The sequence below is a fragment of the Ipomoea nil genome, unplaced genomic scaffold, assembly GCF_001879475.1.
Source record: "Ipomoea nil cultivar Tokyo-kokei standard unplaced genomic scaffold, Asagao_1.1 scaffold1099, whole genome shotgun sequence".
Lineage (NCBI taxonomy): Eukaryota > Viridiplantae > Streptophyta > Magnoliopsida > Solanales > Convolvulaceae > Ipomoea > Ipomoea nil.
This window is the reverse complement of record NW_017617527.1, coordinates 77,601-102,961: the sequence shown is the minus strand read 5'-3', so window position 1 is coordinate 102,961 and position 25,361 is coordinate 77,601. Positions and strand designations below refer to the sequence as shown.

General features: G+C 39.0%; 1 protein-coding gene and 1 non-coding gene across 2 annotated transcripts; both read left to right on the top strand.

The window, feature by feature from the left end:
• The first annotated feature begins 9,133 nt into the window (after nt 1–9,133).
• Nucleotides 9,134–11,876, top strand: LOC109183091. The gene is made up of 3 exons (XM_019333310.1): nt 9,134–9,221; nt 9,967–10,022; nt 10,080–11,876. Exons 1-3 carry the CDS (start codon nt 9,134–9,136, stop codon nt 11,874–11,876), a joined length of 1,941 nt encoding a protein of 646 aa, XP_019188855.1.
• Nucleotides 11,877–22,136: 10,260 nt separating this feature from the next.
• On the top strand, nt 22,137–22,210 carry TRNAV-CAC. Its single transcript has one exon. It is a non-coding gene; the product is annotated as a tRNA-Val (tRNA).
• The last annotated feature ends 3,151 nt before the right edge of the window (nt 22,211–25,361 follow it).

Genomic DNA, 25,361 nt, shown 5'->3' with positions numbered 1-25,361 from the left:
CTTCCTAAAACAGATCTTCAGTGTCAGTACATCTATTGCTGTATCTGATCAATTAGTCTTCTGTAACCGACACCAAGCTAACCCTATCTTAGATTGCCATAATTGTAACACCCCCCAAAAACAAGACCAAAAAACAAGTCTTAACACATGCAGATTAACAACAAAACACTAGCACAGCGGAAGATAGAAAGATAACTGGATAAAAGGAATCCAAAACAGGTTGTTATGCCACGTATACCACACTTGGCATACGCTACGGCGACAATCTGCAAGTGTATCACAATCCCAAAAACAACAAACTAGAACAATCTAAAGACATTGGCACACAGGCCTCAAAAACACTGTCTAAAGATACAGGTGCTAAGCTACCGGCTCTAGACACCGCGCTCGACTACGCATCATCTGAAAGATACAAAGATAAACATCGGGACGACGCCCGGTCAGCGAAAGATGCTGGTAACCCACCAATACCGTTAAGTATCATAAATAGGTAGATATATAATATGAAAACCATTTTCGAAACGGAATACATATATAAAAGTCAAAAGCCAAGATCAAAGGACAACACAAGAATCACCATTCACAAGGATAACACCGGGAACACGTCCCAACCACAAAGGTTAACCACACACAAGGATAAAGACTCACCCAACGGCAACACATGCCAAAACACCACAAGACTCTGTGACTACACACGTCACCAGAGAATATCACACAACAACGGCTTCACAAGCCCTCGTGACATCACACATCACGAGTTGATATGCCTTCCTTATGCCCTGTTCCAACCTTATGGCTACCCCCAACCTTGTACCTTCAAAGCCAACCATTACCTCCAGAAAACCCCTGTACAGCCAAGTCCAACCTTATTCCGCCGGGACCGTCGTCCCCCACCTATAACCACCAACGAAAACCCACCAATTCACGGCAACACATGCCCGGATAACACAATGTTATCCCCCAAACACGTGGACTCAGCCACAACTCCATAATCACGTCACGGCCACCACGAGGACCGCTGCAATACCTTGGTGACTAGCGTCCCATACCACTAATCGTGCAATCCAGGTAAAGCCACACACGCACCACCACTCACACGAAACAAGCAACGGATTGCAAAAGAGGTATGAAACATACTCAATCAAGAGACGGGTCACCACCCAACGACAACAACGACGCTAGCATTAGGATAATAACTAGCAAGCTCAACAACGGGGAAACTCAAGATAGTTCCCAGGAACACACAAGACACCACACGGTTCAACGAAACACAATGTCGAACACTTAGCACGATTCACAACACCAAAGATCCTACATGGATACCTATCATAAAGCTCTAGACCTACGAAACATCAAGAAGACGCTCAAATAGTTCCACAAAAGAACATCGGGAGGCCAAAAGATCAAAGACCGAGACAAGCAAATCACGGGGAACAAATCCCATCACAACACCAACCATGTACCCGCGGGTAGACCCACGGGTAGCGCCCCACCCGTGGTTCCGCCCGCGGGAACATATTCCCACAGGCTATGTACCCGCGGGTAGGCCGGCGGGTGGTGCCCCGCCCGCGGGTACGTCCCTGTACCACAACAAATCCCTTCGGGGATTTTCTCCCCCAAACACAAATTCAAGTCCAAAACATGCCAAATCTCACCAAACACAACAAAATGACTTGAACCAAGGAAAATGTCAAGCAATGGCACAAAGGAATCCTAAACACAAGCTCTAGATATGCAATATCACAAGATAAATGCATAAACACTCACATTTCATAGCAAAACACAAATAGAAGCCAAGAAATCATATATAGGTAAGCAAAATAGGTTTTGTAGAGCATGGGTTACCTCTTGAAGACCAAAAGACTCTTCTTACACCACAGCAAGCTCTCCACTAAGCTCACTAGCCAAGCCCACTTCAAGATCAAAGCAAAAGATCATAAAGATCCAACCTTTAAGAAAAAGAGAACCAAGATGGAACCAAAAAGATTAGACAAGCTTAGATCTTACCCTTCTAGATGCCAAAATAGAGGAAAGATTGAATCTTGGAAGCAAAACTTGGAATCTGGACAAAGGCTTCTTTTGGCTTGAAGAACAAGCTACTCTTCTATTCTAGAGAGAAGGTAGAGATATTTTCTAGGAAATGTAAGGGTTGAAAAATGAAGAAGTCTTCTAGGTTTAGGTTACAAAACTAGCTCTTGGTGAAAAGACAAGGATACCCTTACTAACTCTTAGAAAGTGTAAGGAACAAGGGAACTCCTCTCAAAGCACAAGGTACAACACCACTTAAAGATTGACTAGTCAAATACTAGTCCTTGAGTATCAAAAATCAGGATTTTAGGAATCAATTCCTCAAAAGAAATAGAATTAATTACTCAATTAATTCATGGTTTGGAGTGTGGATTTTTGGGGTGTCACATCCTCTCCCCCTTGGGTACAACGAATTAAGAACGGAAGGTAACAAGGAAACAAAATTGTGGCAAGATGTCCAAGAATATCCCTTTTGGTCAAAAACTCCAAAAGTTCTCACAAGGTTCCAAGGCAAAGAGAAAGACATTTCGAATTCAAGGATAGGCAAGAGCTCAACAAACGGATAGATTGTGCATCAAGAACTCTAACCTCAACACAACAACCAACTTCTAGACAACAACTAAGAACTAAACAACTAACCCAAACACCAACTGTAAGTGTAAATATATTGCACATTTAAACCGCTGTTTTATTGGCTTAGATTAGTTGTCAAAGTAGTCCTGGATTAGTCATGGCGTCTGGAGCAGTTGACTGGATCAGCGCACGGAAGTATTCCAGGAGATATAAAGCTTATTCAAAAGTACCTATTCAAGACCCTATAAATAGGGAGATCTACATCTAATGAAGCAGCCGAATTCTAGGAATGGAAGAGTGCATGTTTTGAGGATCAAAACAGCTTTTACAACCTATATAATACTACCTTAATTAGCATTCAAAGCGCGCACTATTTCACAAAGTCTTACACTGAAATCTTGGTGCATCTATACCGAATATAATCTGTACTGTTGTGTGTGAAGAAGATCTTGCAATCAGATCATGAAGAAATGAAGAACGCCTGCACATCGGATCCACTGGAGTAGGCTCTGGAGTAGTTATAGGTTATACTGTAGAGTGTAATTAACTATCCTCTTGTACTCCGTTTTTCATCATAGTGGATTTGGGTTGATGTGAGTGGCCCCGCAGACGTAGGAGTGAGGCTCCGAACTGCGTGAACATATCCTGGTGCATGCTTTCTTTTACTGCTATTTATTTCCTGTTATTTATTATATCTGGAATATGTTGTCTTCTAGTCCAGCGTTATAATTGAAATAAATTAAAGGTTTTAAAGGTTATATCTTGCATTCAAGATTCACGTGCTTTTTCAATTGGTATCAGAGCACGGGGACTTAAATTACTAGTCTAAACCGATCTGGCTATCACGTGTTTTTTGAATTCAAGATCTCAGCATCTGTGCCTTATTTTGTTTTTCTGGTTTACTTGTTGCTCACTGTGCATTGAGTCTTACAGAATGGAACGACATAGAGCACCTCCTGAGCTAACAGGTGACAACTATGCGTACTGGAAGGCCCGCACCAAAATGCATCTACGAGCTCAAGGGGAGAGGGTCTGGAGGGCTGTTCTCACTGGTTGGACTCATCCTACCAAAGCTGGAGCCAATACAGGAGATCCTCCAGTCCTCAAACCAGAAGCGGAATGGACAGAAACTGAGATGACTACTGCAGGCTTCAATCATAAAGCGTTAGATATCATTTTTTCTTTAATGCATGAGAGCCAATTTACTATTGTTGCAGGATGTGATTCGGCCAAAGACGCTTGGGATGCCCTAGAAACTACCTATGAAGGAACTGCATCAGTTAAACAATCCAAACTCCAAATGGTTCAAACCGACTTTGAAGATCTAAAGATGAAAGATGATGAAACCATAGTGGATTTTCATGCTCGGATACAAGAACTAGCCAATAGGGCAAGCATTCTAGGTGAACCGATCACTCAAGAACGACTCGTCAAAAAGATTCTTCGCTCACTCCCTCCAAGGTTTCGAATGAAAGTTACAGCCATTCAGGAGCACGATGGATGGGAAAAGAAAACGGTACAACAATTGATGGGAAGCCTACAAACTTATGAGATGGATCTTTAATATTGTTTGGCCAAGTTTCGTACTAAAGATGACCAAACCACCAAACTCGAGGGACCTTGGCTGGTATTAACTCTTTTCGTATAAGTCAAATGACAATATTACCCTCCATTTTGACGGCTGAGACGGGATGAAGTAACGGAAGGACGCTAGAAGGTAACTTTCCACAACTCGGAGGATGACAGATGGTAATTACGGAAGTTAGGGACCATTGATGGCGATGCCACCAAACTCGAGGGACCATAGGTGGTATTTACTCTTAATTTTATTTTATATACACTATAATTTCATTAAAACACAACTACATGAAATATGTGAAATGTTATTCAATTTCATTTTATATATACTGTAGTTTCATTTCACCACAACTACAATATCATTTTGATATAACTGTAGTTTCATTTGATAATATAAAAATAATACGTGAGCCAGTGTCGGTTTAGACACACTGTAGTGTCTGACGCGCGGTGCATAATAGATTTTACAATATACAAAATATGGTCCACACAATAATGATTGCTCCAGCACTGCCTCTATCGCACTGAATTGGCGTTTCAGCCATTTCCCCTTCTCATGCGCTTCGAGTGTCTTGACATTGAAGATGGTTTTATTTCTCCAATTCCAGATCCACCACACGGTGATTGCGAATCTCTTCTTTCTTTTATCGCCTCTGCACCCTGCCAAGTTGTTCATTAGCCAGTAATTAAAATCAATGGTAAAGAAATTACCCTGGTCATTTGAGAAGTTGAGATTCTGCCACACTTCTCTTGCCGCGGGGCAGTTTCGGATGACATGATCCACTTCTTCCTACACTGTAATGTCATTGCATGATGCTTCCCACTATGATATTACAACTAACACAATTGAACATGGCGAACTACCAAATCAAAAGAAGAGGATATGTACTGAAGATGAAGATGAAGAGAATGACAAAGCTCCCCTTAAGAGAATTAAGAATGCTTAGAGAAATTTAAACCAAATGTAGATTTTATTTACACTATTATTTTTAGACTAGCATTATTTAGACTATTATTTTTAGAGTAAGTATTTAGAAAATTACCATTAATTATTTTAGTGACAATTATAATCAAACATAATTGTATTATCTTACATTCGTAAACTTACAATTATCTAATTAAATAAGCAAATTTAACATTTTATTATCTTTGCATGACCAACTCTAATATAATCTTGTATTCATATACTATAAAGTATTTATATAAAAATATAAACATTGAGCATTAACTCAATTGCGCAATGCGCGTTAAAAACTAGTTTTTACCATAAAAGAGAAAACAGTTTAAAAATAAAAATAATAAATAAATGTCATGACTTTTTCTCAGGTCCACACGTTTTTTAGTGGCAATGGTGATTTCTTCATTTCGATTCTCTAATATAGATTGACTTTTATATAATTTGTTATATATATAAATTGGAGTAATATATCATTGCTAATCTCTACCAGGGTATACATCTCAATATCGTATTGTATGTGTTTCAATTCCAAAAGTAGCCTTCTTTCTCTACTACAATTTTTAATTCTTAATCCTTATATTTTAAATCTAGATTGTGTTGTTTTCTTTACTGCCTTCAATCTACTACAATTTCGAATTCGTGCATTGTATTTCAGATCTAGATTGTGTTGTATTCTTTTATGTTTCTCTACTACAATTTCGAATTCGTAATCCCTGCATTGTATTTTAAATGTAGATGGTGTTCTATTCTTTTCGATTTTCATACTGCAATTTCGAATTCTTAATCCCTGCATTGTATTTTAGATTTAGATTCTATTGTGTTCTTTTCGTTTTCTCTATTGCAATTTTGAATTCTTAATCCCTACACTCCGGATGTAGATTGTGTTGTATCATTTTCGATTTCTCTATTGCAATTTTGAATTCTTAATTCATGCATTTCAGATTCAGATTGTGTTGTGTTGTATTCTTTTCAATTTCTCTTATGCAATTATGAATTTTTAATCCATGCATTTCAGATTTAGATTGCTTGGAATTTGGATTAAATCAGTTAATTGGATTTAAAATTCTGCGCTTCTTTCCAGGTTAAGGTTATGGAGAGCAACGATGAGCTGAGTGAGAGTCAGAAGCGTGCTAAATTGGAGGCAGAATACGACATGTGGTATGTTACTGTCATGAAAAGGAAAAGTTTGCTTGAGGAGATGCATGTCACTGTAGACGAGCTGAACCGCAAATATGAGGAGACCATAAAGGCTTTGGATCATGAGGTTACGATGCTGATGCATTTTTCGCGCAAATTGCCTGATCAAATAATTGATTTAAGGAAAATTGTTTCAAGGAAAATCTGTCAAATAGACCGTTAATTTTTACACTTTAAACAAATAAAAATAAAAATTATGTCATAACAAATTACTTTAAAGTTAGTGAAGTTCTCTTATGCAGAGTTTTAATGATAATTGATAAGTCAATAAAAATTACTTTATTGTTAGACATAATATGTCTATAAATTTATAACGGGTTTACTAATATTGCAGCACCATTCCTTAATGCTTCTTTCTCGGATGAATACTTGTAGGACCAAAATTAATTTTCCGAATTAATTTTGTTCTTCATGTGGTAGATTTCTCTTTGACTCGATATTCTGGATTATGATGCTTGTACTAATTAAAGACCTAAATTCTAAGGGGATCTAAAGTACATTTGGCTCATCAAAGTTTTATTACAAAAATATTCCTATCAAATAAGTATAAGTCAAAACCATTTTGAAACGGAATACAGTATATATCATTTCAAAAGCCATCGAAAGAAGTCAACTTCAAGGACTCATTAACACTCTAAAAAGGAAAAGGAATCAACATCCTTACGACAATACCAAGACAAGAATCATGAAAGACAATACAACTCAAGATGCATTCTATTGATCACAAAGTAAAATACGTCAGACATGCTCATTAGCAAAGAAAATACATTCGCACATTGGCAACTACATGCCACAGTGATAACTACATGTCACAAGTATCATAGTTCTAACCTTATGCCCTGTTCCAACCTTATATGGCTACCCCCGGCTTTATACTACAGTTTAATTTGACAATATATATTATTGAATACACTTTTTTAAAGTTGCATTTTTCACATACACTAGTTTTATTATAGCATTACTATAGTATCAATTTAATTCTACTGTGTAGTTTCATTTGACGACCAAGGCCCACAGAACAATGTGTGGACCATGGTCAACTGTATAACGATTCCTATATGATGAGTTAACAAACATGTCGAATAGTAATTAAAAAGTTAATATATTAATAACACGTCAAAAAATAAAATTTGTAAAGAAATTGAAAATTTTGAAAGTAAGTTACTGAAACTCACAGGTATTTAGTTTAGGGGGAATTAAGAATTTGGTCCCTAGATTATTAGCGAACTGTCAAGTAGTCCCTCAATCTCTTATTCATCTATTTGGTCAACGAAAATAATTATTTTTAGCCGGTTTAGTCCTTCCGACCGTATTCCGTCAACCAGCCAGCGAGAGCTTCGATTAACCAAGAGCATTTTGGTATTATCCTTCGTTCATCGCGGTGCACGATATAATCATTCGTAAAATACTAAAATCATAAATATTTAAATTGAAATTATTTAATCTATTGCTAGTTCTAATAGTATTTTACCGTGTACTATTTTCTTGTAGTCTTTGTTAAGAAATTGAATAGGCTCTCTCATTTCATCTTCCACTCTTATCTTTTCAGAATCGAATAAGTCAACTACAAAGAAGTCAAACACTGCGTCACAACCGTACGTTATAGATAAAAAAAAAAAAAAAAAACAATTGGTCTCCATTTATGACACAGTCATCCTTCACGACCTTTTCCCATTCATTCCCGATAAACATAACATCTTAAATTTTTGATATCTCTATCTCTCAAACTTTCTTTTCACGATTCCTAATTAAAACCTTTCTTTTAAAATTCCTTCTCTCAAATTCCGTGAATGATATATGGAATTTCCTATTAAGGGAAGCAGGTTGAATTTGTTAACTTCATGAAACAAACATAAATTATTTGCAATATTAATTAGAAAGCTAGCTAAGGTTTAGCTATGCAACAATATAATATAACGAAACATCAATTCAAGCTAGCTATGGCACGTGGTGTGCACGCACCAGGCTGAGCATTTCTGATGCGACTCACGTGCACAAGGAGACAGTTTTTTTTTTCTTGGTGGGACTCACTGAATCTGACAAAAATTAATGCCTCCTGCAAGACCCCAATTTATTCTTTCTCATCTTTTGCTCTAATCCACATGTGCATTGCCCCTGCAACAACCTTCCATAATTACCCTATTGAGGATGCTTCCAGAAAATTACGAGAAAAAGGTAGATGATATGACTAATATTGTCTAGGAGGCGATGCGAGTGGATAAGGAATGAAATGGGTCCGATCAAAACAACGTCAACATGTGATCACCTCACCTCCATCAGAGACACTAAGATGAGTCCGTGTGCGGCCGGCGTAGTGTAGTCCTTACTTATTTTAAAAGTGCATTACTTATGTATTACAATTGACAAATGATTTAGTGAAATATACAAACTTTTAGAAATCATCATTACTTTTAAGAACAAATAATTTATGAATCTAAATCAGCGTAACATATTAATTTTATACGTTTCAATTTTCATAACTGATTTCGTAATATGAAAAAGATGGAATCTTATGAAAAACTTCAAAGACTAAATGTTCAAAGTAAATACATTCTAAATCGAGAAATTAAAGTACTGAAATTAAAATAAGAGAAAATTTCAATTTTGGTCCACTGACTATTGGAGCTGTGTTAATTGTAACACTTGACTTTCAAAAATGTTAATTTAGTTCCTTGACTATGTAATTTCTATCAATTTTGGTCACGCCGACCAAATTTCTGGCCAAATCTCACCGGAAAAATTTAATAGATCAAATAATGAGGGTATTTTAGTCATTTTACTCATTTTCTTTCTTCTCCGATGTCTTCTCCCCATTTCCGGCAACAAACTGCAACTACCTCTCCGCCAGCCTCACGCAACTTCCTTTTCATCATCAGGGAGCCCGCAGGTGAGCGGTGAATTTAGAATGCTATTAAAGCCAGGAATGAATTGAATTAAGGTCTCCGTCTGCTCTGTATAAATTGTGCATTCATCTCCAACAATGGGAGGCGCGGTAGGAAATTGCTGTGATTATGTATATTTGTTCATACAATTATGTACATTTTCTATACAATTCTGTACATTCTTTTTATACAATTATGTACATCCGAATTAGGAAATTTTTGTGTATTATGTTAAGAGTTGATGTGTATTATGTTAAAAGTTTATGTGTATTATGTATTATGTTAGATTATGTGTATTATCTTTTTAAAAAGAGTATGTATATTTTATTATATAATTATGTAAATTCATGTATACAATTATGTGTATTTTAGTATAACATTATGTACATTTTTGAACATGGGTTTTTTTTGAAAGAAAAATTAACTGTCAATCACTGAGGCGGGAAATTAAAAAAAAAAAATGAAACGACGTCGTTTTGCATCTGGGCGCACAATGCAACGCGCGCCGTGGTGTAGGATATAAATTGCCATTTTTATTTACCAAGAGTGAATTGATTGATTATATGTTTGACAAATTTTACTTTGCACCATGATTTATGTAGATATAACTTGATAGAATATCGGCCCATTCAGAACGCACCAGATCAATAACCGCTTTGTCATATTCAACTTGTTGGAACTACATGTAAAAAGTGAGTAAATAAATTAGTAATTGCAACATGGAAATCTTAGGCGGACCTGAAACAAAAGGAAAAACCGTAGCATTCACTGTAGAAGACGCTGGAGCTGTTTCTGATCCAGATGAGGTAAGTGATGATCCCGTAGTCTTTTTAACTAAAGGTTTTTCTAAATTGTTGCAACAGGTAAAACAAAGACAAACTGGAAAGCTAGGCAAGTTTCAAGGCCAAAAAGGATTAGGATCAAGTGCAAATCGAAACAATCAAAGATCAAACTCATCCGGCCAACGACCAGGTGCTTATCGGAACTCTCAATCTAAAGACAAAACCGGAGGCAAAGGGATCAAGTGTTATGAATGTGAAGGGTATGGCCATGTGCAGGCTGAATGTCCAACCTATTTGAGAAGGAAGAAGTCAATGAAAGTTGCCCTTACCTGGAGTGATAACGATGAACCAGAAACAGATCCAGGTTCTGATCCAGATGAGATCTCCGGAAACTTTGTTGCCTTTACAGCTCTTACAACTACCGTATCTGCTTCTACAACTGGCGAAGAATCAGAAATTGAAGAGTATGTGTCATCAGAAGACCAAGACTTACCAGCACCTACATTTGAAGTAGAGTATAAAAAATTGTATGCAAAATGGGAAATTCTTGTAAAAGTCAATAGGTCTCTGTCTAGTCAGGTTAACATTCTAGAAAATGCCAAAAAAGTGTATCTATCTAAAATTTCTGACAGGGACAGCATCATTGAAGACAGTTACAAGAAAGAAGAAAGTCTCAAACATGAGCTAGAAGATCTCAAAAAGGAACTGGAGCAACTCAAACGCAAGATAAAAATGATGGACAACACATCCACCTTAGACCAAATTTTAGACTCTGGTCGAAAGTCGTCTACAAAATATGGGTTAGGATACTCTGGAGGAAAGGACAAAGCCACTACAATTTTCGTCAAAGCCTCATGTTCTGACTCAGTCTCTGGAGCAGTTCAATATCGTCCAGAAACCAGTACAGCTCGGCGTCAAATTAACTTTGCTCCAAGAAAAACATCACTCAAGGTTAGAGTGTATAATCCTATATGTCATTACTGCAGGGTACGCGGACATACAAAACCAGAGTGCTTCTACTTCTACAAAGACCAACGTTGTGAGAAACTCACAAACAAATCTATCACCCCGTTTGTCAAGCAAATTTGGGTGAAGAAAAGTGACTTTGTATGTCATGTCTCTTTCCACTCTACGAGTACTAACAGAAAAGAGAGATGGTACTTTGATAGTGGATGCTCGCGGCATATGACGGGTGATGCTAAATACCTAAACAACGTAAAGGGAAGTACAGGAGAAGTAACTTTTGGCGACGGTGTTAAGGGAAAAATTACTGGAATTGGAACTCTAAATGTCACAGGTCTACCCAAACTCCAACAAGTTCTATTGGTGGAAGGTCTGCATGCAAATCTGATTAGTATCAGCCAATTATGTGATCAAGAGTGGAAAGTCTGCTTTACAAAAGACAGCTGCAACGTTACAGACTACAAAAAGAACTGTGTCATGGAAGGTAAACGCTCTTCTGATAATTGTTATATACTTACTAACGATTCTTATTGTTATAGGTCCAGCATAAAAGAATCAAAACTGTGGCATCAAAAGTTAGGCCACTTGAATTATCGCTCTCTTGAAAAATTGATAAAAATTGAGGGTGTTCGGGGTCTACCGAGTATCAAGGTAGAAAAAGCTGGAGTATGCAGCGCCTGTCAAGCTGGAAAACAAACTAGAGCAGCGCATACCTCTCAAAACATGATCAATACCACACACTGCCTGGAACTCATTCACATGGACCTCATTGGACCTACCAGAACAGAAAGCATTGGAGGTAAAAGGTACATTTTAGTTTGTGTTGATGATTTTTCTAGGTTTTCGTGGGTCAGTTTTCTCAGGGAAAAGTCAGAAACCTTCGAAGCCTTCAAAGCCCTGGCCCTAAAACTCTAGAAAGAGAAAAATGAGCCAATCATACGCATTAGAAGTGATCATGGACGTGAATTCGACAATCAAGTATTTGATGATTGGTGCGCATCAATCGGTATTTTCCATGAGTATTCAGCACCTAAAACACCACAACAAAATGGTGTGGTTGAAAGAAAGAATCGGACGATTCAAGAGATGGCTCGGGTTCTACTCAATGCAAAAGACTTGCCTCAGAGATTTTGGGCTGAAGCAGTAAGTACTGCTTGTCACACGATAAACCGAGTATATCTACGACCCGGAACGCATCATACTCCATATGAAATATGGAAAGGTAAGAAGCCTAATATCAACTACTTTCATATTTTCAGCTCACGGTGTTTTATCTTGAAGGATCGAAACCCAACCGGAAAATTCGAGCCTAAAAGTGATGAAGGGTACTTTCTTGGGTATTCAACGAATAGTCGTGCCTACCGTGTGTATAACAAAGTTACAAAATCTATCATGGAATCGGCAAACGTGGTGGTTGATGATCAACCTGAGGAAATAACTGAGGTTATAAGTGTCTCTAACCCAGAAGTCACTCCAGAATCTGCCACAGATAATCCAGAAACCCCTGAAACTACAACATCGGGTTCTACTCAATCTTGTCCGGAAACTGCTCCAGAACCTAGTCCCGACCCAGATGCTGGAGCACTCGAAGGGGCTATTCGTCTTCGCAGAGATCACCCTACTCAGAATATCATAGGAGACCCATTCTCTGGGGTAAGGACTAGAGGGATTAAACGAAATTACCTCGAGCTTGCAGGGTATACGTGTTACACATCAAAGATCGGACCCAAGACGGTAAAAGAAGCCCTATCTGATGAACACTGGATTAAAGCCATGCAGGAAGAACTAGGACAATTTGAACGTAACAAGGTATGGAATCTAGTCCCAAAACCTGACAGTGTAAACGTTGTAGGAACAAAGTGGATTTTTCGCAACAAGACCGATTCAGCTGGAAACATTGCTCGCAACAAAGCAAGACTAGTTGCACAAGGCTACTCTCAAATTGAAGGTATCGATTATGAAGAGACATTTGCACCAGTAACACGACTAGAGTCCATTCGCCTTCTTCTATGTATAGCATGTGCTCTAGGAATAAAATTGTTCCAAATGGATGTCAAAACGGCTTTTCTAAACGGATATCTGTCCGAAGATATATATGTTGCTCAACCTAAAGGGTTTGAAGATCCTCATCATCCTGACTATGTCTACAAACTGGACAAGGCTCTATATGGTCTAAAACAAGCTCCGAGGGCCTGGTATGAAAGATTATCCCAGTATCTTCTCCAGCACGGCTACAACCGAGGGGGAGTCGACAAAACCTTATTTATCAAAAGGTCAGGTAAGCATATTACAATTGCTCAGGTTTATGTTGACGATATTATCTTTGGTTCCACTGAAACAGGTGCTACAGATCAACTGGTTCAAGTCATGCAACAGGAATTCGAAATGAGTATGATTGGCGAACTAACCTATTTTCTAGGACTACAAGTCCAACAAACCAATGAAGGTATTTTTATATCTCAAGAAAAATATGCAAAAGGCCTGCTAACAAAATTTGGACTTGAGTCAGCCAAAGAAGCAAGAACGCCAATATCTACGACTACAAAATTAAGCAAAGATGAATCAGGGAAACCAATTGATCCTACTCTATATAGAAGCATGATCGGGAGCCTTCTGTATCTGACAGCCAGTCGTCCAGAAATTATGCTTAGTGTTGGAATATGTGCCAGGTTTCAAGCAGCTCCTAAAGAATCACATCTTAAAGCCGTAAAAAGGATAATAAAATATGTCAAAGGTACTCTCAATTGTGGCATTTAGGTGTCAAATGATACTAATCTGAATCTTGTGGGATACAGTGATGCCGACTGGGCTGGAAACGCAGATGACCGCAAAAGTACATCTGGTGGTTGTTTCTTTTTGGGAAAGAACTTAGTTGCCTGGCTAAGTAAGAAGCAAAACTCAATATCTCTCAGCACAGCTGAAGCTGAATACATTGCAGCAGGTAGTTGTTGTACTCAACTCCTATGGATGAAGCAGATGCTCCAAGATTATGGTCTACATCAAGAGTACATGACACTATATTGTGACAACACTAGTGCGATCAACATCTCCAAAAATCTAGTTCAACATTCCCGAACTAAACATATTGAAATAAGGCATCATTTCATAAGAGAATTGGTAGAAGACAAGGAAATCAACCTGGAGTACATTTCAACAGAGAAAAATCTAGCAGATCTTTTTACAAAGCCTCTTGATAACACAAGTTTTGAGTTACTACGAGCTGCTCTTGGGGTGTGCAGGTTTTCAATCTAAGTTTGTACTGTGACTCAAATAATGTTTTTGTTTTTATTTTGTTGTTCTTTTGTTTTTGTGTTATTTCCTTCTTTTTCAGATTTTCTCCAGAAAATCCTCCAGATATGATTACTGCTCCAGTACGCTCTCCAGACCGGAAAATAAGCTTCTTTGACCGCACTAAAAAATCAGATTTTTTGATTAATTGTTTCTCTCTCTTAGCTGTTATACACCACCGGTTCTTCCCCAAATTTATAGAATCCAATCCCTAAAATTACTCTCATTTACCTTTAAAATCTTTTCTACCCAAATCTTCGAATCCTTGCAAAAATCCTCTACTCAATCGATCTGATTTGCTCCTGTCTTTCTCATGGCTAGTCATTCTGATCTTAATCCATTCCTTTTCTACCTCACGGAAGATGAGCGCCTAGATCTCTATCGTCAAATTCTTCGGGGAACAGCTCCAATCTCGGACATCTCTGCTCGCCGGGTTCTCGCAACACTTCTTCGACACCCATCTCTGATGGAGGAGTTGTCTATGAAGGACTCTAAGGAGATCTTTTCAAGAGCATCAGGGATCACGGATGACCCATGGCCACTTGATGAAATCTTAGACGAGGAGCTTCTTCAAGGAGAACTTCGGGCTCGGCAACTACGGGCTCAATCTACGGTTTGATTTCTCTAATCTCTTAGGGAGCAATATCTAATTGCTTGTTAATTAGGCATGCATCGCATTTTTATTCGTTAATTTTCTTTTTTAGCCTTGATTATCTATGGTCGAGTTTATTATGCCTAAACACTGCTTCTTGCTTTGATTATTTATGGTATGTTAGTGTTGAGATTGTGCTATTGCCTTGTGAAATTAGGACCCCTCTGCTGGTCTGTCTATTGTGCCTCTGTCTGCAATTCCCTTCACAGGTTCCCAACTTCAAAACACGGACAAGGCCACTTCCAAAAAGGCTGAGCATTCGCATGATCCAGTCACAACTCCAGCCTCAGATCCAGTTATAGATAATCCCGTCTCTGTTCCAGGATCTGTTCCAGATGATGTTGAGGTTTCGATTCGGGACATAGTCTCTGAGCCTGAGGATCCATCCATTCAAGCAGCCATCATCTCTGACACCATTGCAAATATGCCAAACACTGCCCGTGTTGAAACAGCCGTTCCTGTTATCAGGGTGCCATTTACAAAGGCCAAAGGGAAAGCTAAAATCACTGATCCAGATGAAGCACCTGCAGCAGCTCTAGTGGCTAAGAGAAAGCTTCACATGTCCGAGGATGTTGAATTTGTCTCTGAATCTCGTCCTAGCAAACGGTCTGAACTTCGGCCTACGGGTCTTGCTCAGCGTACACGTTCGAAAACTGGCGTGTCTACTCCGGCTCCTCCTCCAGCTTCTGCCCCAGCCTCTGCTACTATTTCAAAGACAGCTGCATCATCCAAGTCCAAGACTGCTAAGGTGTCCAAGGAGACCTTGTTCAGACCTATCTTGCTCTCCCCTGCACTGGAAACAATATGGCAGCAGCACTCAAATCGCGATATCTTGGTTGAGAAAAATTTTAGTATTGAATACCTCATTCGCGTGTGCAATATCATTCCTTTGCTTAGAGCTCAGAATCTTCTCCAAACCATCCAGAATGTGGGAGCTTACTCTGCCTGGCTTATCCCAGAATTCTACGCCAATCTCACGTCTAATTCTCTTCGACCGGCCTCTCCACATTATCATCAAGTTTTTCTCCGGGATACTTGGTATGATTTTAGCCCCTCTATTATTAACTCTTATTTTCAGCGTGATGCGTGTGATGATCTGTTTGATCCTGCTGGGGACTTTCTTGCATCCCATCTTACACACAATGAGATCAACGTTTGGCCAAAGGATGGCCTGCCTTCAAATGTACTTACTGCAGTCTATTCGGTTCTCTTTCGCCTAGCTTCTAGCAATTGGATCCCTAATGTTTCTGTGCACACTGTGAATAAGAAGATGGCCTCTCTGTTATACAAGGTTCGACATCAGCTACCTATTGATCTTGGTCATCTCATCTATCATCACATCATGGGTTTTTCCAAGAAGAAAGAAGCCAAGATTCATCTACCATTTCCTTGCCTTATCACGGGTATCTTGCAACAACAAGGGCTTCAACTCTATTCCAATGAAGAGCTCTGTCATGTTACTCACAAAACCTCTATGGACTCTCGCATCTTCCAAAAATCCCACTTTGATGATCGGGCCACTCTCTCCTCAGTTCCACCTGCCCCTGCTCCAGAGAATACTCCAGCAACTGGCATGGCCTCTGCATCGACTACTTTTGCTGCTGACTCTGCTTCGACTCTGGCTGTTCTCAGACAGCAAGTTACATTTCTCGCTTCACACATTGCCACGATGAAAGATGCCTCTCTTGCCGTTCAATCTTCAATCTCTACTGCTGAGGCTCAGATGCTTCGTGTGACTCGCCAGATTGCCACTATTGAAGCTGCTCCTACTGATGCTCCTGCTGGTGATGACGAAGACTTGGAGACCTCCTCCTCTTCCACCCAGTCCTGATGTTGCTCTTTGTCCATTAGATTGACAAAAAGGGGGAGTACGTTAGTAAGGGGGAGTACATGTTTTTTTTTGAGAACTTAGCCATAAGTGCCAGTGAATAATGTGGTGTGCTCTACCTTTATTTTGTTTGCTTTTAAATGTGTTAAGGTGCTGTGTGTTTTTGCCTTGACTATGTGATAAATGCTATGCAGCTATATTATGTGACATATATGTGTTCTGTGTCTCTTTGTGCTCTTAAATTTCTGTGTTTGTATGCCTTAATTGTGTTTTGAATTCTCTGGCACAATATTGGTTAAGTTTAAAGGAGGGTGTGTGTCTAGCTACTCTTGACTAGTGACTAATCCGATCTCTTTTGTATAGATTATTCATTTGGCAATTCATTTTAAAGCCGATGATATCTTTTAGTAGTTTTTTCAACTAATAGCCAAAGGGGGAGATTGTAAGTGTAAATATATTGCACATTTAAACCGCTGTTTTATTGGCTTAGATTAGTTGTCAAAGTAGTCCTGGATTAGTCATGGCGTCTGGAGCAGTTGACTGGATCAGCGCACGGAAGTATTCCAGGAGATATAAAGCTTATTCAAAAGTACCTATTCAAGACCCTATAAATAGGGAGATCTACATCTAATGAAGCAGCCGAATTCTAGGAATGGAAGAGTGCATGTTTTGAGGATCAAAACAGCTTTTACAACCTATATAATACTACCTTAATTAGCATTCAAAGCGCGCACTCTTTCACAAAGTCTTACACTGAAATCTTGGTGCATCTATACCGAATATAATCTGTACTGTTGTGTGTGAAGAAGATCTTGCAATCAGATCATGAAGAAATGAAGAACGCCTGCACATCGGATCCACTGGAGTAGGCTCTGGAGTAGTTATAGGTTATACTGTAGAGTGTAATTAACTATCCTCTTGTACTCCGTTTTTCATCATAGTGGATTTGGGTTGATGTGAGTGGCCCCGCAGACGTAGGAGTGAGGCTCCGAACTGCGTGAACATATCCTGGTGCATGCTTTCTTTTACTGCTATTTATTTCCTGTTATTTATTATATCTGGAATATGTTGTCTTCTAGTCCAGCGTTATAATTGAAATAAATTAAAGGTTTTAAAGGTTATATCTTGCATTCAAGATTCACGTGCTTTTTCACCAACTAACACACTAGCTAAACAACAAGGCAACAAACAAAACAAGCAAGCACACAAAGCACACAACAACCAAACACCAAGCTACAAAGGCTAAGAAACAACAAAGAAGAAGCGAACGGGGTTACCACAACACCACTAGAACTCTTCACTCTCCGACTCTTCGGCCTCTTCAGACTCTTCTTCTTCGGCTTCAACTCTGTGGCTAGAAATAGCTTCAAACCGATCCAGCCTCTGATGCACTGCGGCAAACTGCGACCTCACAAACGCAAAACCTTTAGCGATCAAACTGTTCTGCTGACGAAGCAAAGAGGCGACATCCTGCCCTCTCTTGGTGCGAGCTTCTTCCCTTCTATGGCATTCCTCACAGTCTGATTCACTTACTTCAGTTTCAGCGGTCTCCGGTGCTCCTTCCTCTTCTTCCTGATCTGCTTCCTCCTCAACTTCTTCGTCACCACCCAAACTCTGGACTGCAAGGCTCAACTTCCTGGCATGAATCTCAAGCCCAGCAGCTAACTCTGCTCTCTCAACAGGTGCTTTCCTAGCAACCTCTTCAAGCGTGATGTACTCACCACTATCCAACTGAAACAGATTACAACTCCGGAGATTGGCGGTATCCGACACCATCTTTCCCACAGCCTTCGAGGGACAACCATCCACACTAACACCTTTCTTAACCAAGATCCAACCTAGCACCATGCCATACGGCAAACTCTTCCGGTTGTGATCCCGGCAAAACACCATGTGTTGCATCATCAAAGCAGGCAGATTGAACTTAACCATATTCTTCAAACAGAAAGCAAAGGTACATTCCAACTTACCAAACAAACTGCTCTTGTTGTTGTTAGGCAACAAACAATCTGACACTAACATAACCAAGATCCTTTGTTCTACAGACAACCACTTCGTTTCCGGCCTCGAAGCTTGAGTGAAACCACTCGTACGGCCAAACAGATAACTCAAATAGTCACGGTACCCCATGGTATCCGTACTAATCCAAGAATGGCCACTATACTGAGCCACTCCGGTAGCAGACAAACTCAACAACTGGGCTAACCTCTTCTCAGACAACACAACCTTCACACCTCTCACCTTAGGGGTGATCTCAAGCCTTTCACCTTCCTTCGTCACAACCATGTGACGGTAAAACTCTTTCACCAAACTCGGGTAAGTCTCGGCCCCTTATGGCGAGAAAACCATCTAGCAAACCTTGAAACTTAAGCAAATCCAACAAGGAACTTGAAAAAGATTCCAGGTCAAAAGCTTTACCTTCAAGCACAAGGTAGTGGGCATCTACCCATTCTGCTTTTCTTGCCAAACTTGACCTTCTAGGCATGGTGGAAGATGATCCAAAGCTCAACAAACAAAGCCCACAACTTCTTCTTCTTCTACCACACTCTCGCGGCTCTCCCTCTCTCGCTGCTCTCTCTCTCTCTCTCGAGCTCTCTCTCTCTCTCGCGGCTGCTCGGCGGCACGACACACAGCAGGACGGCGGCGGCGACGGGACGGCGAGGCTCCGGCGGCGGCGAACGGCGACGGCCAGGTTGGTGGTGGCGGGTTGCGAAGGAGCGACGGGGTGGGGTGGCTTCGGGTAGCTCACGAGTAGGGAGAAGGAAAAAGAAGAAGAGAATTTTGGGGAAAGAAATTAGGGATTTGGGTGAGATTGGGGAAAAAGATGATTAAATTTGGGGATTTTGAACAAAGTGGGATTTAAGGTTTAGAAAGAATTAAAATGGGTTAGGTTTCAAGAAAGATAATTGGCTCAAGTGGTTTAGAGGTTGGGTAGAAAAGAAATAGGCTAAGGTTTGAAACTCAAAGGCTACAAAGAAACATTAGGCTTAACTTTTAGGCTACACAAGGAAAGATTTTGGTAGGGATTGGTTATTTTTTCCAAATCAAAGAATACTTGGAAAATTTAGGGAAAAGCACAAGGAATTGTTGTAAAAACAACCAAGTCCAAAGGTGAAAGAATTGGGCTAAGCACAAGATAACTCAAGGATAGATGGCTACCACAAACAAGATGCCAACTAAAGAAAACACTTAGCAAGAAAAGAGTCTATACTAAGCATCCAACGAAAAACAAGCATGGGAAACAAGCCAAGGATTGCCAAACAAAGACAACTACGAAACACAAGATAACACCCAAGGCAACAAAGAACACAAAGACAACTACGAAACACAAGATAGCACCCAAGGCAACAAAGAACACAAAGACAACTACGAAACACAAGATAACACCCAAGGCAACAAAGAACACAAAGCTCTCGGGGACACAAGGATAGGCTCAAAACAAGGGTTACCTGCTAACTCCTCCTCCACCAGACCCTCCGACTCCGCCTGCGAACGCGCCATCACAAAAACTCTCCCCGGCGGCCTAGCTCCAACAGCTCCACGACTCGAACTCCCTCCTGGTGCTCCTCTGACTCCCGGGGGTGGCGGCAACGCTCTCTGACCGACAAGCTGAGGACACTCCGAAACTCTATGACCAACAACCCCACAGCGAAAACACTTAAACGCCTGGCCATAGCAAACTTGAACCGGATGCACTTTCCCACACTTGCGACAACCAACTGACTTAGCTTGAACCGGAGGCTCCATCCTAACTGGTCCTTGAGAAGAAGATGACACAACTCTAGCCGGAAAACTCGGTCGGGGCTTCTTGAAAGCAAAAGAACCACCACTCTCAACTCTCTTCCTAGCCAACTCAAGCGAACTCTTCTGAAGCTGCTGAACACGAAACAGATCCGCGGCACACAGATACGCATCCTTGAGGGAACTGGGTCTACTCACCGTCAACGCTTTTCGTGCCTCATAATTCAGACCAGCAACGAAACACTCAACTTTGGCAAGCTCTGTAGGCACCAACACCCTCGCGAAGCGCGCCAGCTCTAAAAACTTCTTGTGGTACTCCACCACAGATAGGGGTCCTTGCTGCAGATGAAGGAACTCATCAAACATGGCGGCTCGCACATGCGCTGGGTAGAACCTTTCGCGCATCATGTCCTTGAGCGCGGTCCAATCAAACCCAGGCACTTCAAGAAAGGCCGGACTCTCGTGAACCCACCACAGATCAGCTTCTTGGCAGAAGTAGAACGTTGCCAGTTTTACTCTCCTCTCTTCGGGACAACTCACCACGGTAAAAATCTTATCAAACACCCGTAGCCACTCTTCAAGGACTACAGGGTCTTCTTCACCAGCAAAGGAAGGCGGCCGATGCCCGGACACTAAACGACCCACATCGCGGTGCCCAACCGGAGGCGGAGGCGGTGCAGCTTGATTGTTGTTCAACAGAGCTTCACTGAGCGACTGCATCGTCTGCGTCAACTGATGGAGATTCTGGGCGAGCTGCTCGTTGGTCGGGGTATCTGGGGAGCGGGCGCGAGGACGAGGAGGCATTGCACTTCTGCTACAACAACAAGGTTACCACAAAAAGCAAGCAAGCAAGACAGAAAACAACACACATCTCACCGCGCAACCTAGAGTCCTAAGCTTAACACTTAGCTTTTTAAGGTCGCTTAGAGGTCTCAAAACACACTTAAATACTTAGAAAGTCTAGACTTAACTCTTCCTAGGCCCTAAACCAAGGTTCAAACCTAGGCTCTGATACCAACTGTAACACCCCCCAAAAACAAGTCTTAACACATCCAGATTAACAACAAAACACTAGCACAGCGGAAGATAGAAAGATAACTGGATAAAAGGAATCCAAAACGGGGTGTTATGCCACGTATACCACACTTGGCATACGCTACGGCGACAATCTGCAAGTGTATCACTATCCCAAAAACAACAAACTAGAAAAATCTAAAGACATTGGCACACAGGCCTCAAAAACACTGTCTAAAGATACAGGTGCTAAGCTACCGGCTCTAGACATCGCGCTCGACTACGCATCACCTGAAAGATACAAAGATAAACATCGGGACCTTTGCATACTGACTTGTTATTCTGAATTATGATGCTTGAACTAAAGACCTAAATTCTAAGGGGATCTAAACTACATTTGCCTCATCAAAAATTTATTACAAAAATATTCCTATCACGTTTCTTAATTATATTTTGATAGATTTTAGTGTATGTTTCGTACAAGAGTTCACACATTAGAAATGAGAATAAAAATCATAGCTAGTGTTCGGTTGAATAGTTTATTAAACACAAGTATGGATTTGATTACCCCTACAATTAAAAATCACACTCCCTAATTATAAATGGTAACATTCCGATTAGATTTGTAATAAGAAAGTTGAAAATGTAGTTTGTTTTGGTGGTGTAGTTGGTTATCATGATAGTCTCACACACTAGAGGTCCCCAGTACAAACCTGGGCTTAGACATGTTAATTTACTTTTAAGCTCTTCTTTTTTTACTAGGAAATTAGTGTTTGGTTGACAACTTTTTAAAACACAACTATGGATTTAATTACTTCTCGAATTAAAAATCTCATTCCATAATTAAAAATTGTTTCATTCTAATTTAATTAGTAAAAAAGAAATAAAAAATGTAGTTGTCTGGGTGGTGTAGTTGGTTATCACGCAAATCTAACACATTAGTGGTCCCTAGTGCAAACCTGGGATCATATTTTGCTTTCCACCTGCGTTTTTACCAGGAGATGCATGTTTTGAAATTATATTGGTAAGTATTTTCCTTATTTATATTTTGATAGATTTTAGTGTATCGTACATGAGTTTACACATTAGAAATGAGAATCAAAATCATAGTTAGTGTTTGGTTGACAACTTTATAAAACACAAGTATGGATTTGATTACCCCTACAATTAAAAATGAAATTCCCTAATTATAAACAGTAACATTACGATTAGATTTGTAATAAGAAAGTTGAAAATGTAGCTTGTCTAGGTCACACACTAGAGGTCCCCAGTTCAAACCTGGGCTTAGACATGTTAATTTACTTTTAAGCTCTTCTTTTTTTACGAGGAAATTAGTGTTTGGTTGAAAGCGTTTTAAAACACAACTATGGATTTAATTACTTCTCGAATTAAAATTTTCATTGCATAATTAAAAATCGTATCATTCTAATTTAATTAGTAAAAAGAAAATAAAAAATGTAGTTGTCTGGGTGGTGTACTTGGTTATCACCCAAATCTAACACATTAGTGGTCCCTAGTGCAAACCTGGGCTCAAACATGTTATTTTGCTTTCCACCTGTGTTTTTACAAGGAGATGTTTTGAAATTATATTGGTAATTATTTTCCTTTCTTAATTATATTTTGAGAGATTTTACTGTATGTTTCGTACATGAGTTCACACATTAGAAATGAGAAGAAAAATCATAGTTAGTGTTTGGTTGACAACTTTATTAAACACAAGTATGGATTTGATGAACCCTACAATTAAAAATAACATTCCCTATTTATAAACGGTAATATTCCGATTAGATTTGTAATAATAAAGTAGAAAATGTAGCTTGTCTGGGTGGTGTAGTTGGTTATCACACTAATCTCACACACTAGAGGTCCCGAAGTCAAACTTGGGTTCAGACATGTTAATTTACTTCTAAGCTCTTCTGTTTTTTACTAAGAAATTAGTGTTTGGTTGGCATCGTTTTAAAACACAACTATGAATTTAATTACTTCTCGAATTAAAAATTTCATTCCATAATTAAAAATCATATCATTCTAATCTAATTAGTAAAATGAAAATAGAAAATGTAGTTGTCTCGGTGGTGTAGTTGGTTATCACGCAAATATAACACTTTAGTGGTCCCTAGAGCAAACCTGGGCTCAAACATGTTATTTTGCTTTGCAGCTGCGTTTTTACCCGGAGATCTTTTTAAATTATAATGGTCAGTATTTTCCTTCTTAATTATATTTTGATAGATTTTAGTGCATGTTTCGTACTTGAGTTGACACATTAGAAATGAGATTAAAAATCATAGATAGTCTTTGGTTGACAAATTTATAAAACACAAGTATGGATTTGATTACCCCAACAATTAAAAATCACATTCCCTAATTATAAACGGTAACATTCCAATTAAATTTGTAATAAAAAAGTAGAATATGTAGGTTGTCTGGGTGGTGTAGTTGGTTATCATGCTAGTGACACACACTAGAGTTGCCCAATTCAAACCTGGGCTTAGACATGTTAATTCACTTTTAAGCTCTTCTTTTTTTACATGGAAATTAGTGTTTGGTTGAAATCGTTTTAAAACACAACTATGGATTTAATTACTTCTCGAATTAAAAATTTCATTCCATAATGAAAAATCATATAATTCTAATTTAATTAGTATAAGGAAAGTAAAAAATGTAGTTGTCTGGGTGGTGTAGTTGGTTATCACGCAAATCTAACACATTAGTGGTCCCTAGTGCAAACCTGTGCTCAAACATGTTATTTTGGTTTCCACCTGCGTTTTTACAAGGAGATGTTTTGAAATTATGTTGGTAATTATTTTCCTTTCTTAATTATATTTTGAGAGATTTTACTGTATGTTTCGTACATGAGTTCACACATTAGAAATGAGAAGAAAAATCATAGTTAGTGTTTGGTTGACAACTTTATTAAACACAAGTATGGATTTGATGAACCCTACAATTAAAAATAACATTCCCTATTTATAAACGGTAATATTCCGATTAGATTTGTAATAATAAAGTAGAAAATGTAGCTTGTCTGGGTGGTGTAGTTGGTTATCACACTAATCTCACACACTAGAGGTCCCGAAGTCAAACTTGGGTTCAGACATGTTAATTTACTTCTAAGCTCTTCTGTTTTTTACTAAGAAATTAGTGTTTGGTTGGCATCGTTTTAAAACACAACTATGAATTTAATTACTTCTCGAATTAAAAATTTCATTCCATAATTAAAAATCATATCATTCTAATCTAATTAGTAAAATGAAAATAGAAAATGTAGTTGTCTCGGTGGTGTAGTTGGTTATCACGCAAATATAACACTTTAGTGGTCCCTAGAGCAAACCTGGGCTCAAACATGTTATTTTGCTTTGCAGCTGCGTTTTTACCCGGAGATCTTTTTAAATTATAATGGTCAGTATTTTCCTTCTTAATTATATTTTGATAGATTTTAGTGCATGTTTCGTACTTGAGTTGACACATTAGAAATGAGATTAAAAATCATAGATAGTCTTTGGTTGACAAATTTATAAAACACAAGTATGGATTTGATTACCCCAACAATTAAAAATCACATTCCCTAATTATAAACGGTAACATTCCAATTAAATTTGTAATAAAAAAGTAGAATATGTAGGTTGTCTGGGTGGTGTAGTTGGTTATCATGCTAGTGACACACACTAGAGTTGCCCAATTCAAACCTGGGCTTAGACATGTTAATTCACTTTTAAGCTCTTCTTTTTTTACATGGAAATTAGTGTTTGGTTGAAATCGTTTTAAAACACAACTAAGGATTTAATTACTTCTCGAATTAAAAATTTCATTCCATAATGAAAAATCATATAATTCTAATTTAATTAGTATAAGGAAAGTAAAAAATGTAGTTGTCTGG